Source organism: Geotrypetes seraphini, chromosome 7, assembly GCF_902459505.1.
Source record: "Geotrypetes seraphini chromosome 7, aGeoSer1.1, whole genome shotgun sequence".
NCBI classification, from domain to species: Eukaryota; Metazoa; Chordata; class Amphibia; order Gymnophiona; family Dermophiidae; genus Geotrypetes; species Geotrypetes seraphini.
The window spans coordinates 93,558,283-93,570,561 of record NC_047090.1 but is presented as its reverse complement, the minus strand read 5'-3'; the positions used below and the strand labels follow the sequence as shown (position 1 = coordinate 93,570,561).

The 12,279-nt window shown below is 44.5% G+C and overlaps 1 protein-coding gene across 6 annotated transcripts in view; it reads right to left on the bottom strand.

The window, feature by feature from the left end:
• The window catches only part of TTC6 (tetratricopeptide repeat domain 6), a 302,423-nt gene that overhangs the window by 37,029 nt on the left and 253,115 nt on the right, over positions 1 to 12,279 (bottom strand). For all 6 annotated transcript variants that reach the window (XM_033953436.1, XM_033953440.1, XM_033953437.1 and 3 more), the window contains 2 exons: positions 8,213 to 8,326; positions 86 to 205 (listed from right to left, as the gene is read on the bottom strand). In XM_033953436.1, coding sequence (XP_033809327.1) covers positions 86 to 205; positions 8,213 to 8,326 — 234 coding nt within the window. The remainder of the gene's footprint in view (positions 1 to 85; positions 206 to 8,212; positions 8,327 to 12,279) is intronic.

The following is a 12,279-nucleotide window of genomic DNA, read 5'->3' as shown; positions in this document are numbered from 1 at the left end:
GCTAATAACTTTTTAAAATGGGCTCACAATATCTGTTACACAGCCAGTTTGTTTGACTATATCATACATGATAAGAATTATATACCTGTAATGCAATGGCATATTCATGCAATTCTTGATAGAGCAGACCTCGGTTAATTAATACTTTTACTTCAATGTCTTTCCTTACACTAAGAAGAAGAGCAATCCCATAGTCTTTCAAAGCCTGAAAAATATTGAAAGAATGGGAAAATACTGTTTTAAACTAAAAAATCATAAATACTCAATATAAAAATTAATGGTTAGATAGAAATAAAACATGGTCATCTGGTGAAATTTCATTTACATATGTGACCTTCCACTGACTTTAGTCATGTTTTCCCACAGGTTACATATGGTCAGCCATGATCTCTCTGTTTAAAATATTCACCTTTAGTCCAGATGATGGTCTAAATTCTTATTTTTTATTTTTTTTTTTTAGTTCAAATATAGATGATATTTAGCTTTAGATTACTTGGAATATGAAACTGGGGAGTTGGAGGAATATGAAAGGACAAATGAAGTTTCAAATTTCTGCAGGCTGAAAATGAGTGGGAGATAACATAACACTGACCGACAGAGCTAGACTAGGGGCTAAATTGCCGCACACGCTAGCCGCTACCACCTCCTTTTGCGCTAATCCAGTGCGTGCACTAAAACTGCTAGCGCAGCTTTGTAAAAGGAGCCCTAGGTGAGGTAAATTCACTACTAACATTTAAGCACCATATATGCACATAAATGATTACAATACTAATGTTTAAGTAAATGCATAAATGTCAAAAAAACACATAAGCACTATTTTGTTAGCACATGGATATCTTAGCCTGTATTTGAAAGGTGAAATCTAAACTAAACTAAACCTTAGTTTTATAGACAGGGTCATCTTCATGTAATAAAGCTTGGCTAGGTTTACATCAATTAAGAAAATATAGAAAATAATATGAGTTTATAATTTAGAAAATAATCATATTTTTAAGTTTTAATGAAAAAGTTGAAATGAACCTAATTCTCTTAACCTTAGAGGAGTATCATTCCATAATTTTGTTAGTTTGAAAAGATAGGATTTCCCCAATTTACCAGTAAAAATAATTCCTTTAAGAGAAAAAAAGACAGTTTGAATTTTTGCATGGTCCTTTTTTTTAATTCTTTATTCATTTTTCATCTTAAAACAAGTGTATGGGTATATAGTTATAATATAGGTTTAAGCAATATTTGTGAATATAGCATATGTATATTGAATTTAGATTATAATATCTGTGAAAAGGGAGGGTGGGGGAGAGGGTAAATTTATGTATTTAGATTATATTATAAAGAATTTCAAGTGATGTGTATGATTCAATTTATGTAATATTGTATACTTGATGGAAGATGGAAAAATGAATAAAGAATTGGAAAAAAAAGAAAGAAATAACATTTGAACTTAAAAACATCACTTGGTATTCTATTACAATCAACTCAAATTAATGAATTATACCCCCTCCCTCCCATCCTTCCCATATCATATGCATACACATATATTATTATATTATATAATATAATCTTTCCCAACATTTCATAAATAATCAGAACCCCCCCCCCAACCCATCATTCCAATTGTATTATATTGTTGTATTATTAAGGGAAAATGTTAACTACTCATTACAATAATCTGTTAATGGTCCCCAAACATCACAAAATTTACCAAAATATCCTTTTTGTGTGGCTAATATTCTTTCCATTTTATATAGATGATATAAAGAATTCCACTAAAAACTGTAATTTAATCTGTTCCAATTTTTCCAATTAAGTGTAATCTGTTGAATGGCAACTCCTGTCATAATAAGTAAAAGCTTAGAGGGGCATAATAAAAAAAAACATCTAAGTCCCCTTTTGGCCTAAGGCCTTAAACGTTGAAAGTATAAGCAGGGAAAATGTCCATTATCAAAAAAAATGTCCAAAAGGAGGTTTTTTTTTTTATAATGACCTTCCTCTATGTTCAGCCGTTTAAACGCCCAGACCATCACTATGTCTAAACTTACACCATATAATCAACCTAAAACAAAGCCTAAGCCCCAAACGTCCAAAATAAGGGCTTTTAGGCGAAGGAGGAGCCATTCCTACGCCTAAAAGCTGGATTGTGTAACCGGGGTCTGTCAAACACAACACCGGTTACAAAATCCACCGCCCCCCCCCCCTCCAACATCAGAGTAAGAGGGAGCTCAAGCCCTCTTTGCCCCACGATCCCCAAACCCCCCCTCCCCGGACGACATCAGGGCAGGAGGGAGTCCAATCCCTCCTGCCCCGCGATCCCCAAACCCCCCCGACAACATTGGGGCAAGAGGGAGCCCAAGCCCTCTTGCCCCGTGGCACCCCCGACCTCCCCGAAACTATCGGGGCAGGAGGGAGCCCAAGACCTCCTGGCCCGGCGATCTCACTCCCCTCCCCCCCACTAAAATACAGGCAGGAGGGATCCCAGGCCCTTCTGCCCTCGACGCAACCCCCCCAATGACCGCCCCCAAACCACCGATCGGCCCCCACGCCGACCCTATGTGCTTAAGGCCACGCCCACAGGAGGAGCCTAAAGCTCCTGGGCTAATTCTGGTTGACCCAGGCGCCTCAGATCCCACCTGTGGGCGGGGTTTGAGCCGTCTGGGCCAATCCGGCCCCATTCCTGCGCTGGCTGGCCTGCCGGACGGGCTTGGCGCCCATCCGTCCGACCAACATTTTCTGAGGTACGGGGAAGGGGGGTGGGGGGTCAGCAGGAGGGTCACGGGTTTGTGGGGGGGGCCGATCAGGGGTTCAGGGGGGTGGTCATTGGGGGGTTGCGTCGAAGGCAGGAGGGCTTGGGATCCCTCCTGTCCGTATTTTTGTGGGGGTGGGGGTTAGAGGGGGGTTTAGGGCCAGGAGGGCTTGGGCTCCCTTCTGGCCCCAACGGATTCAGCCCGGGGGGGGAGGGGGGTTGGGGATAGCGGGGCAGGAGGGCTTGGGCTCCCTCCTGCCCCGATAGTATCGGGGAGGTCGAGGGTGCCGCGGGGCAAGAGGGCTTGGGCTCCCTCTTGCCCCGATGTCGTCCGGGGGGGAGCGGGTTGGGGATCACTGGGCAGGAGGGCTTGGGCTCCCTTCTGCCCTGATCGTTGGGGGGGGAAGATGAGCCATCTCTCCTGCCGCGATCATTGCTGTAGGGGGGGTAGGCAGGTTGCTGGGGCCGCTGAGCTGATCGAAGCAGCCACGATCAGCTCAGTGGTCCCTTTTCGGCACTTATACCTGTTTTGACTTGATCTAAATCAAAACATATAAGTGCCGACTAGGCAACCTGCCTAAAGTTTTGGTTATACCTGCTGCATGCCTAGGTCTAGGTTGGCCCTCCTCCTGCCCACCGCCTGCCCTTTCCTCTCCTCTAAAAATGCCTCTTTTCTCTCTAGAGGCAGGGGAAAGACCTAAGCTGGTTTTAGATACGTCTAAAACCAGTTTTGATTATGGGTACTTGGACGATCATGCTTTTTGATCGTCCAAGTAACCATTTAGGCCACTTTTTAGACTTTTTTTTTTTTCTTATGAGCCCCTTATTGTTTTTTGACGAAATCTGACTTTTTGCTCTCATTGGCATGCGTAGTCCTAACAAGATCCATTCTTTGAGAGTTCCAAGAAAATGGTACAAATGAGGAACACATGCCATATAGGATCTTGAATGTTAAACAGGAACATTTGAACAGTATCCTAGAGTATATTGGAAGCAGAATTAGGGAAGGTACAGAGAAGGGTGACAAAACTGAAAAAAGGGATAGGACGACTTCCCTATGAGGAGAAGCTAAAGTGGCTAGGGCTCTTCATCTTGGAGAAGAGATGGCCCATGGGTGATATGACAGAGGTCTATAAAATAATGAGTGGAGTGGAAAGGGTAGATATGAATCACTTGTTCAGTCTTTTCCAAAATACTAAGCCTAGGGGGCTTGCGATGATGCTACTAAGTAGTAGATTTAAAACAAACCGGAGAAAATATTTCTTCACACAACATGTAATTAAACTCTGGAATTTGTTGCCAGAGAATGTGGTGAAATCAGTTAGCTTAGCGGGGTTTAAAAAAGGCTTGGATAATTTCCTAAAAGAGAAATTCATAGGCCATTGAGATGGCTTGAGGAAATCCACTGCTTATTACTAGGATAAGCAGCATAAATTACTTAGGATCTATCTAGGTACTTGAGACTAGAGCTGCACGGGAACAGAGACAATGGGGATCCTGCGGGTTCCCCCTTTGGGTCGCAGGGATCACATGGGGACACCACCTAGGGTTGTGGGGATCCCATGGGGTTGGAGGCAGCTCAAGCCGAGTGACTCATGTTCTGTTCCTGCCCTCCTGCTGCGCTCTCAGCACTCCACATGTAGCTGACCTGGAAGTCTTCCCCCGATGTCAGAGCTGACATCGGAAGGAAGGCTTTGCGTCAGCCACGTGCAGCATGCAGGGCACCGCAGCCCTGCAAAGAAGTGCACTCTGACATCGAGAGAGGTACAGTCTTGCGGTAAGGGGGCAGAAAAAGAGGGAGGAAGCGGGTTCGCACGACATGCGTTACAACTAGGAGGAAGCATGTTGGGACATGGGAGGCAAATGCGGGACACAGAAGGGAGGGAGGGAGGGAGTTTTTGGACACAGAAGGCAAAAACTTGGGAGAGAGGACGGAGGAAGGGAGGGAAAGGGATGCTGAGATGGGGGAGGGAATAGAAAGGGAAAACTGGTCATGAGGTCTCTCAGTGAGAGGGAAAGAGAGATGGGTACACGGGGAATGGAAGAAAGGAAAATTTTGGTCATAGGGAGGGAGTGAGGTACAGATGATAGGGAAGAGAAAGATGAGAGGGAGAAATGTTGTGGTGGAAAGGGAACAGTGGGACAGATTGAAAGGGATGCAAGAGGGAGGAATGCTGGACATAGTGGTGAAGGGAATGGAGGGAGAGATGTGGCATGGTGCTGGAGATGGTGGAGATGGGTGATAGAAGGAGAAATGTTGGGCATGGGGCTGATGGGCAGGGGCGAAAGATGAGAAAGGGATAACTGCTGGAACATGGTACGAGGAACCAATGGACAGCAACAGAAGAATTTACAGAAGACGGGAAAGCGGAAAAAAAAATAAATGGGACCAATCTGAAGGAAAAAAGTCTCCAGACAACAAAGGTAAAAAAACAGAATTTATTGACTAAAATATGTTAGCTTTGGGAAATGTATATAGCAGATGTCTTTGTATTGTGTTCAAAAGAAAAGGAAATGCATTTCTGGTTTTATTTCTACTGTGTTGAAGTACTTGCTGACCCTTGTTGTGGCTGGTAGGGATCCCCAAGCACCGCCAGCAGAGGACCTCCTCTAGAGACGGCCAGAACTCCCCTCCACCAAGCGTAGCAGTCGCTGGCAGCATCCATGAGCCGCTGAGGTGCCAGCATCTGTGACTCAAGGATGCTTCTGCTGCCTGCCAAGCTTGGCAAAAGGGACCCCGGCCAACTGCACAGAAAGTCCTCAGCTGACAGCTTGAGGATCCTCATCTGCTGAGTATTTCTATTTTATATTTACATTAGAGGCTCTGATAGAAACCCATTTACAAAGTATGTATTATTCCAGATTAATATTTCCAAGTTAATACAGTGTCTTTACTTATTTGTAAATGGGTCTCTACCAGAGCCTTTAATTCAGTAGCATAGTAGATGGGCCATTTGGTCTTTATCTGCCATCATGTTTCTAATTAAATGAAATAACTACTTCTGAAGTTTATAGGGACGGGCGGGGACAGACAAGGACGGGTTTGAGTCTACCGGGGATGGGCGGGGACGGGTTTGAGTTCTGTCCTCATGCAACTCTCTACTTGAGACCTGGGTTGGCCACTGTTAGAAAAAGGATACTGGGCTTGATGGAGCTTCGGTCTGTTCCAGTATGGCAATTCTTATGCTCAAGTTAATCCTGGAGCACCTTCTAGTCAACCTGGTTTTCAGGACCTAGGACAAGGACTGACTGGGAACTCAAACCACCAGAGGGACTAGGGGAGGCTAAGCCCTTGGTTCCCTTCCCTTCAACTTCCCCTCACATGCTGTGCTACATGTGGAACATGGACGGAACTTGGCTAGCCATCCACCACAAATCTGAGGAGTCCATCTAATCTGTTTGGCCAGCAGAGCAGAGCAAAATCGAGGTGTTTTGAGGCAGATTTCAAAAATCAGGAAATTCAAGATGGATGCTGCAGGAGCAATTTTGGTGCTAAAAAGGACTGTGGGAGCTAAATTGGGGGTCAAAAACCAGCAGCGGAAGAGATACCCAGTCTCTCTTGCCACCAACTGACACACCACTGGCAGCAGGAGACATGCCCAATGTCTCTCGCCACCAACCAACACCCCCCAACTGATAGAGTTGCCCACACTATCCTGCTGCCACACAACCCCTCCCCCCCGTGCCTCCGACAACCCCCGCCCTCTTCCCCTTACCTTATTTTCAGGTGGCAGGCTGGAGGGATGCCACTCTCTTTGGCCAGCAGGCACACCTCTTCAAAATGGTGGGCCTTCCCCTCCCTGGTGCATCCTGGGATGCACCGGGGAGGGGCCTGAGGCTCTGATTAGCCCAGGTTATTTAAGACCCCTCCTACGGGTGGGGTCTTATGCATCTGGGCCAATCAGAGCCACGGTTGCATCTGGGGAGGGGCCTAAGGTTCTAATTGGCCCAGATGCTTAAGGATCTACCCATAGGAGAGGCCTTAAACCAGTGGTTCCCAACCCTGTCCTGGAGGACCATCATGCCAATCGGATTTTCAGGCTAGCCCTAATGAATATGCATGGAACAGATTTGCATGCCTGTCACTTCCATTATATGCAAATTTCTCTCATGCATATTCATTAGGGCTAGTCTGAAAACCTGATTAGCCTGGTGGTCCTCCAGGACAGGGTTGGGAACCACTGCCTTAAACAATGTTGGCCAACCAGAGCCTCAGGCCCCACCCCGGTGCATCCCAAGATGCACCTGGGAGGGGAAGGACTGCCATTTTGAAGAGGTGGGCCTGCTACCCGGAGGAAGTAGGCATCCCTCCAGCCAGTCTTCTGAAAATAAAGTAAGGGGGAGAAGGCAGGGGATGTCAGAGGAACAGGGGGGTTGTGTGGTGGCAAGAGAGCGTGGGCAACTCTTATACTGCTGATAGGGGGGGGGGGGGGGGGTTGGTTGGCTGCAGGATGCATTGCGCATCTCTCCCACTGCCTGGGGGGTGTTGGTTGGGTGGAAGAGACTGAGCATCTGTCCCACTGCTGGTAGTGTATGTCGGTTGGCGGTGGGAGAGCGTGGGCAACTCGTCCGCTGCTGAGGGAGGTTTGGGTGGGTGTTTGGCAGCGGGAGACATTGGGCATTGGGGGGGTGTCGGTTGGCAACAGGAGTGACTGGGCATCTCTCCCGCTGGCAAAGAGGGCTATAATACATGCGCTCAAGAAGCATATTTTTACTACTCCCACTAAAAAATAAAATAGACTATAATTTATGATTATTCATGTAGTTATAGTCTATCACTTCATCAGGACAGGGAAATTTTGATTCATAATGCTTGCATGCTTCAACATAGTCTCTAGCAGCTTAAAACTATGTAGACTATGTTGAAGCATGCAAGCATTATGAATCAAGATTTCCCCGTCCTAATGAAGCGATAGCGAAACGCGTCGGCTAAGGGGACAGAAATCATATATATAAAAGCTAAGTTGTCTTTATATACATACATAAAGTACATTACATAGATGAAATAAGTAAAAAGAAAAAATTCATCAAAACGTCATAAATGCTAGGTTGGGATTAATTAGGATCTTACCACCATGAGTTATGCTACTTGGGTGGCTGTCTGAAAATCCCTGGATACCTGAGCATTGACGTATGCATAGTTAAGCTCACTATAGCACTGGTTCTTTATCATTTGTGGAAGTTATATATGAGTTGATTTGGTGAATTGATAAAGAGGAAAGAAGTTTGGAAAATATATCAAGTTGGGCATGTAAGTTTATAGAATATGGGGGGTAGTATCAGATCATTAACTCTAATTTTTGACCTGATAATATCTGTATAAGTTTTTTGAAATACATGGACAAAGTTATATGTTGTCTGTGTGCTGGTGAATGTGTGATTTTGTTTGACTATCAGACCATTAATTTTTACTAAATAGTTTTATACATATGGAGAAGTTTTTCTGAAGTACTAAGAATAAAAAGTATTTCATACCTTATCATAAATTTTCAATTGATGATAACAGATTGCGCGGTTGAAATATGCTAAAGAGCAGGTTTCATCCATCTCAATTGCTTTATTTAAGTCTTCAATTGCACTGAAATATGCCTGGAATGACAAAATGAAGCATTATATCACAAAATGTAGAATTTTTTTACATGATTTTATTTAATCTAGAAAGTAAAAAGAGGATATTAAAGTGTCACTGACATCTATAGTGAACATAAATAAAATAAGAAAATTACATGTTAAGCATGGTGGATTTGATTTAAATCATGGTTTTCTACAGAAAGATTCATTCTTGCTGGCATAATCTTAATATTTACAAGATGAAGGTTTCAATTTTTGAAAATAACTTTTCAGATTAGTTTTACAGTTCTATAAAAAAATTACTGATTTCATTATATTAGAAATATACAGATAAATAATTATATAATTACTAGTGTTTAAGCCCGTTACATTAACGGGTGCTAGAATAGATGTCTGTCTGTCTTTCTCCTGCCCCCTGTCTCTTTCTTCCTTTCTTTCTGTCTCTCTCCCTGCCCCGTCTATCTTTTTTCTTTCTGTCTCTCTCCCTGCCCTGTCTATCTTTCTTTATTTCTTTCTATCTTAATTTTTTTCTTTCTATCTTTTTTTCTTTCTGTCGCTCTCACTGCCCAGACCCTCACTGAATAGCCCGTTACATTAACGGGTGCTAGAATATATGTGTGTGTGTCTGTCTTTATTTCTTTCTCTCTCTGTCTCCTTAGCCGCTTTCTGTATTTCTGTGTTTTTTTCTTTTGGCTGTCCACCACCACCCTTGTGTGCTCCCCCCTGTCCATTCTCCCTTCCTTTTACCTCACATGTGTCCACCACCATCCCTTCACTGCTCCCCTTATCCAGCAGCAGTCCTTCTCCCTTTGTTTTACCTCCCCCCTGTCCAGCAGCACCTTTTCCTGCGCCCCCTGTCCAGCAGTAGGCCTCCCTTCCTTCTCCCCCCCCCCAAGAAGTTTGCAATAGTTACATTTTTGAACTTCTGTACATTTTTTTAATGTTTTCAAATAAAAAGCAATCACCTCACAAACATCACTGGCTCAAACTCCAACTTCCATTTCTGCTGGCATCTCTGTCTTGGGGGTGGTTCCTCCCTGGCGCTTTCAGGCCTTTCTTTTGCTTGTGCGCGCTAAGCCCTGCGGGGCGCATTAACCAGCGCTAATGTGCGTGAGTGGCTCCAGCACCGGCTTCTCCACCCGGACCCTGGGCACGCGCCGCGCTCCGCCCCTTAGCTACCCGGAAGTACCGGGCTTCACTCGCCTGCTCCCGGAGAGCAGCCCAATAGAGAGGGCGGGAAGGGGGGAGCTGGTGATCTGGCCGACTCCCTTGCCGGAGTTATTTTTCAGTTTAAAGGTTCCGCGGCGGCTTCTCTAATGATCCCCGCCTGCATTAGAAGTCTTCTCTGAAGCAGGTGCGGCTGGTGACAGGAGCCGCGGCGGCACCTTTAAACTGAAAAAATAACTCCGGCAAGGGAGACGGCCAACTGGCAGTTCAAGTCCGAGCTTCAGTCTGGCCTGCTCCCTGCCGTATTGTATTTTTTTCTTTGAAAGACGTGGCGGCGGCTCCTCTCATGATCCACACCTGTGTCGGAAGTCCGACGCAGGCGGGGATCGTGAGAGGAGCCACTGCCGCATCTTTCAACTAAAAAATACAATACGGCAGGGAGCAGGTCAGACCGAAAAACAGAACCCTAAGCCGCGCATGCGCACTCCTATCTGCGGGTCGCTAGCGTTTTATTATATTAGATTGCGAGGTGAACTATCTCCAGTTTAATAGGTTAATCATTCAAATTTGGACACCTTTTCTGCTGTACTTTATTGAAAAGAAAAAAATAATTAGTATCCCCTTTTTATAAAACTGCACTTTTTTTATCACTGGTCATGGCAATACAGCTCCGACGCTCATAGAATTCCTAAGAGCATTTGAGTTTTTACCGCTTCAGCCAGTATTAAAAAATGCTAGAGCTGTTTTGTAAAAGGGGGGGTTTGTTAATAACAATTTATTTATTGGGATTTATTAACCGCTTTTATGAAGAGATTCACACAAGGTATAATTCAACATAAAATTTACAATTTTGTTCAAATACAATGAACGAGGTAAAGTTAAAATCAGTAAATTGAAATTTAATAATAGGATTATCATGAAACAGTTCAAAAATATAATTAACGGCAGTGAAAATTCAAATGAGATATAATATATACTAAAAAGGAGATGGTAGGAGACTAGACAGGTTCCTGGGGTAAAACCTGGGCAGAAGGAAACAGGAAATGGTTACTTCCCAAAACTTGGAAAGTAGAAAACAAACAGTGAAGGAAGACTCTGGTACTTGATATCTTTTATTAATATGTCATGACCCAACACGATCGTGTTTCAGCCCAACCGGGCCTGCCTCAGGAGCAGGGCCGCCATCAGAAATTTCTGGGCCCCTTACTGAGCAATTCTATTGGGCCCCCCATGCACCCCTTCCCCCTCCCGACCCCCCCCCCCCCTTCTTCCATGGGCTGAATATACACATACTTTTCTCTGTCACCGCACTCTTTGACCAAAAGATTTGTAAGCCTGCAACCACGTCAAGGTAGACTCTTTCAGCAGAGCCCTAACCTAACCTAAACTAAACTAATCTATACCTATCTATTCTAAACTAACATATGTCTAGCGCGCACAAACCCCTGCTCTACGTGGGAAAAATAACACCACCTCAATGCTGGCGTTAGCATCTAGCGCGCGTGGCGTACGCTAAAGCCACTATCATAACTTAGTAAAAGGAGCCCTATTTTTATTAGTTAATTATTATTATTATTTTCCAATGCTCAATATGACTTCCTTTTTTAAGGTTTGACACTTGTGCCAGAATATTTTTACTAAATTTAAGAAGTATTTGCCCTCTTTCAAATGGTATAGAAGTTAAAAATAGGGACAGGCGTTAATGAAGTCATTAGGTTCAATCTAGCCAATTATTTCTGCATGAATTTAAACAACTAAAAAAAAAGATAAATATAGTCATACAAGAAATGGCTCTACAGCAGGGGTGCCCACACTTTTTGGGTTTGCGAGCTACTTTTAAAATGACCAAGTCAAAATGATCTACCAACAATAAAATTAAAAAAAAACCCATAAAGCACACTGTATGCAGAGAAAATGTTAATTATCATTTATATTCCGCGGGTTTTCAAAGAGGTCAAGTCAGACGATTCTATGCAATGTCACCTCAGGAACAACTATACAAAAATAGACAAATATACCCCCTCCGTTTTTACTAAATCGCAATAGCGGTTTTTAGAGCAGGGAGATGCACTGAATGCCCTGTGCTGCTCTCGATGCTCATAGGCTCCCTGCGCTAAAAACCGCTATTGCAGATATAAATTCTCTAAACAGACACATTTTGATCACTAAACTGAAAATAAAATCATTTTTCCTACCTTTTTGTCTGGTGATTTCATGAGTCTATGTTTGCACTTCCTTCTTCTGACTATAAATTCAATATTTTTTTCTTTCTGCCCCTCCCCTTTTCTTTCTGTCTCTCTTTCTTTCTCTCTCCCCCTGCCCCCCCAAGCCATCGCGCCAATTTCTCCACTTCCCCGATTCTTTCCCTACCCCCTAAGCCACCATGCTGATTTCTCCCTGCTTCCACGAGCCAGGCCAGGAATGTACAAGCGCCGGACTCACAAGACTTCACCTCTGATGTCAATTCTAATGACAGAGAGGAAGATCCAGGCCAGCCAGGCAGCGATTGGCTGGCCGAGAACTTCCTCTCTGACGTCAGAATTGATGTCGGAAGTGAAGTCTTGTGAGTCCGACGCTTCTACGCGCCTGGCCTGGCTCAGGGAGGCAGGAAAGCACAGTTACTTACCGTAACAGGTGTTATCCAGGGACAGCAGGCAGATATTCTTAACACATGGGTGACGTCACCGACGGAGCCCTCGGTACGGACCTTTTTAACTAGAAGTTTCTAGTTGGCCGCACCGCGCGTGCGCGAGTGCCTTCCCGCCCGACGGAGGAGTGCGTGGTCCCCAGTTAGGATAAGCCAG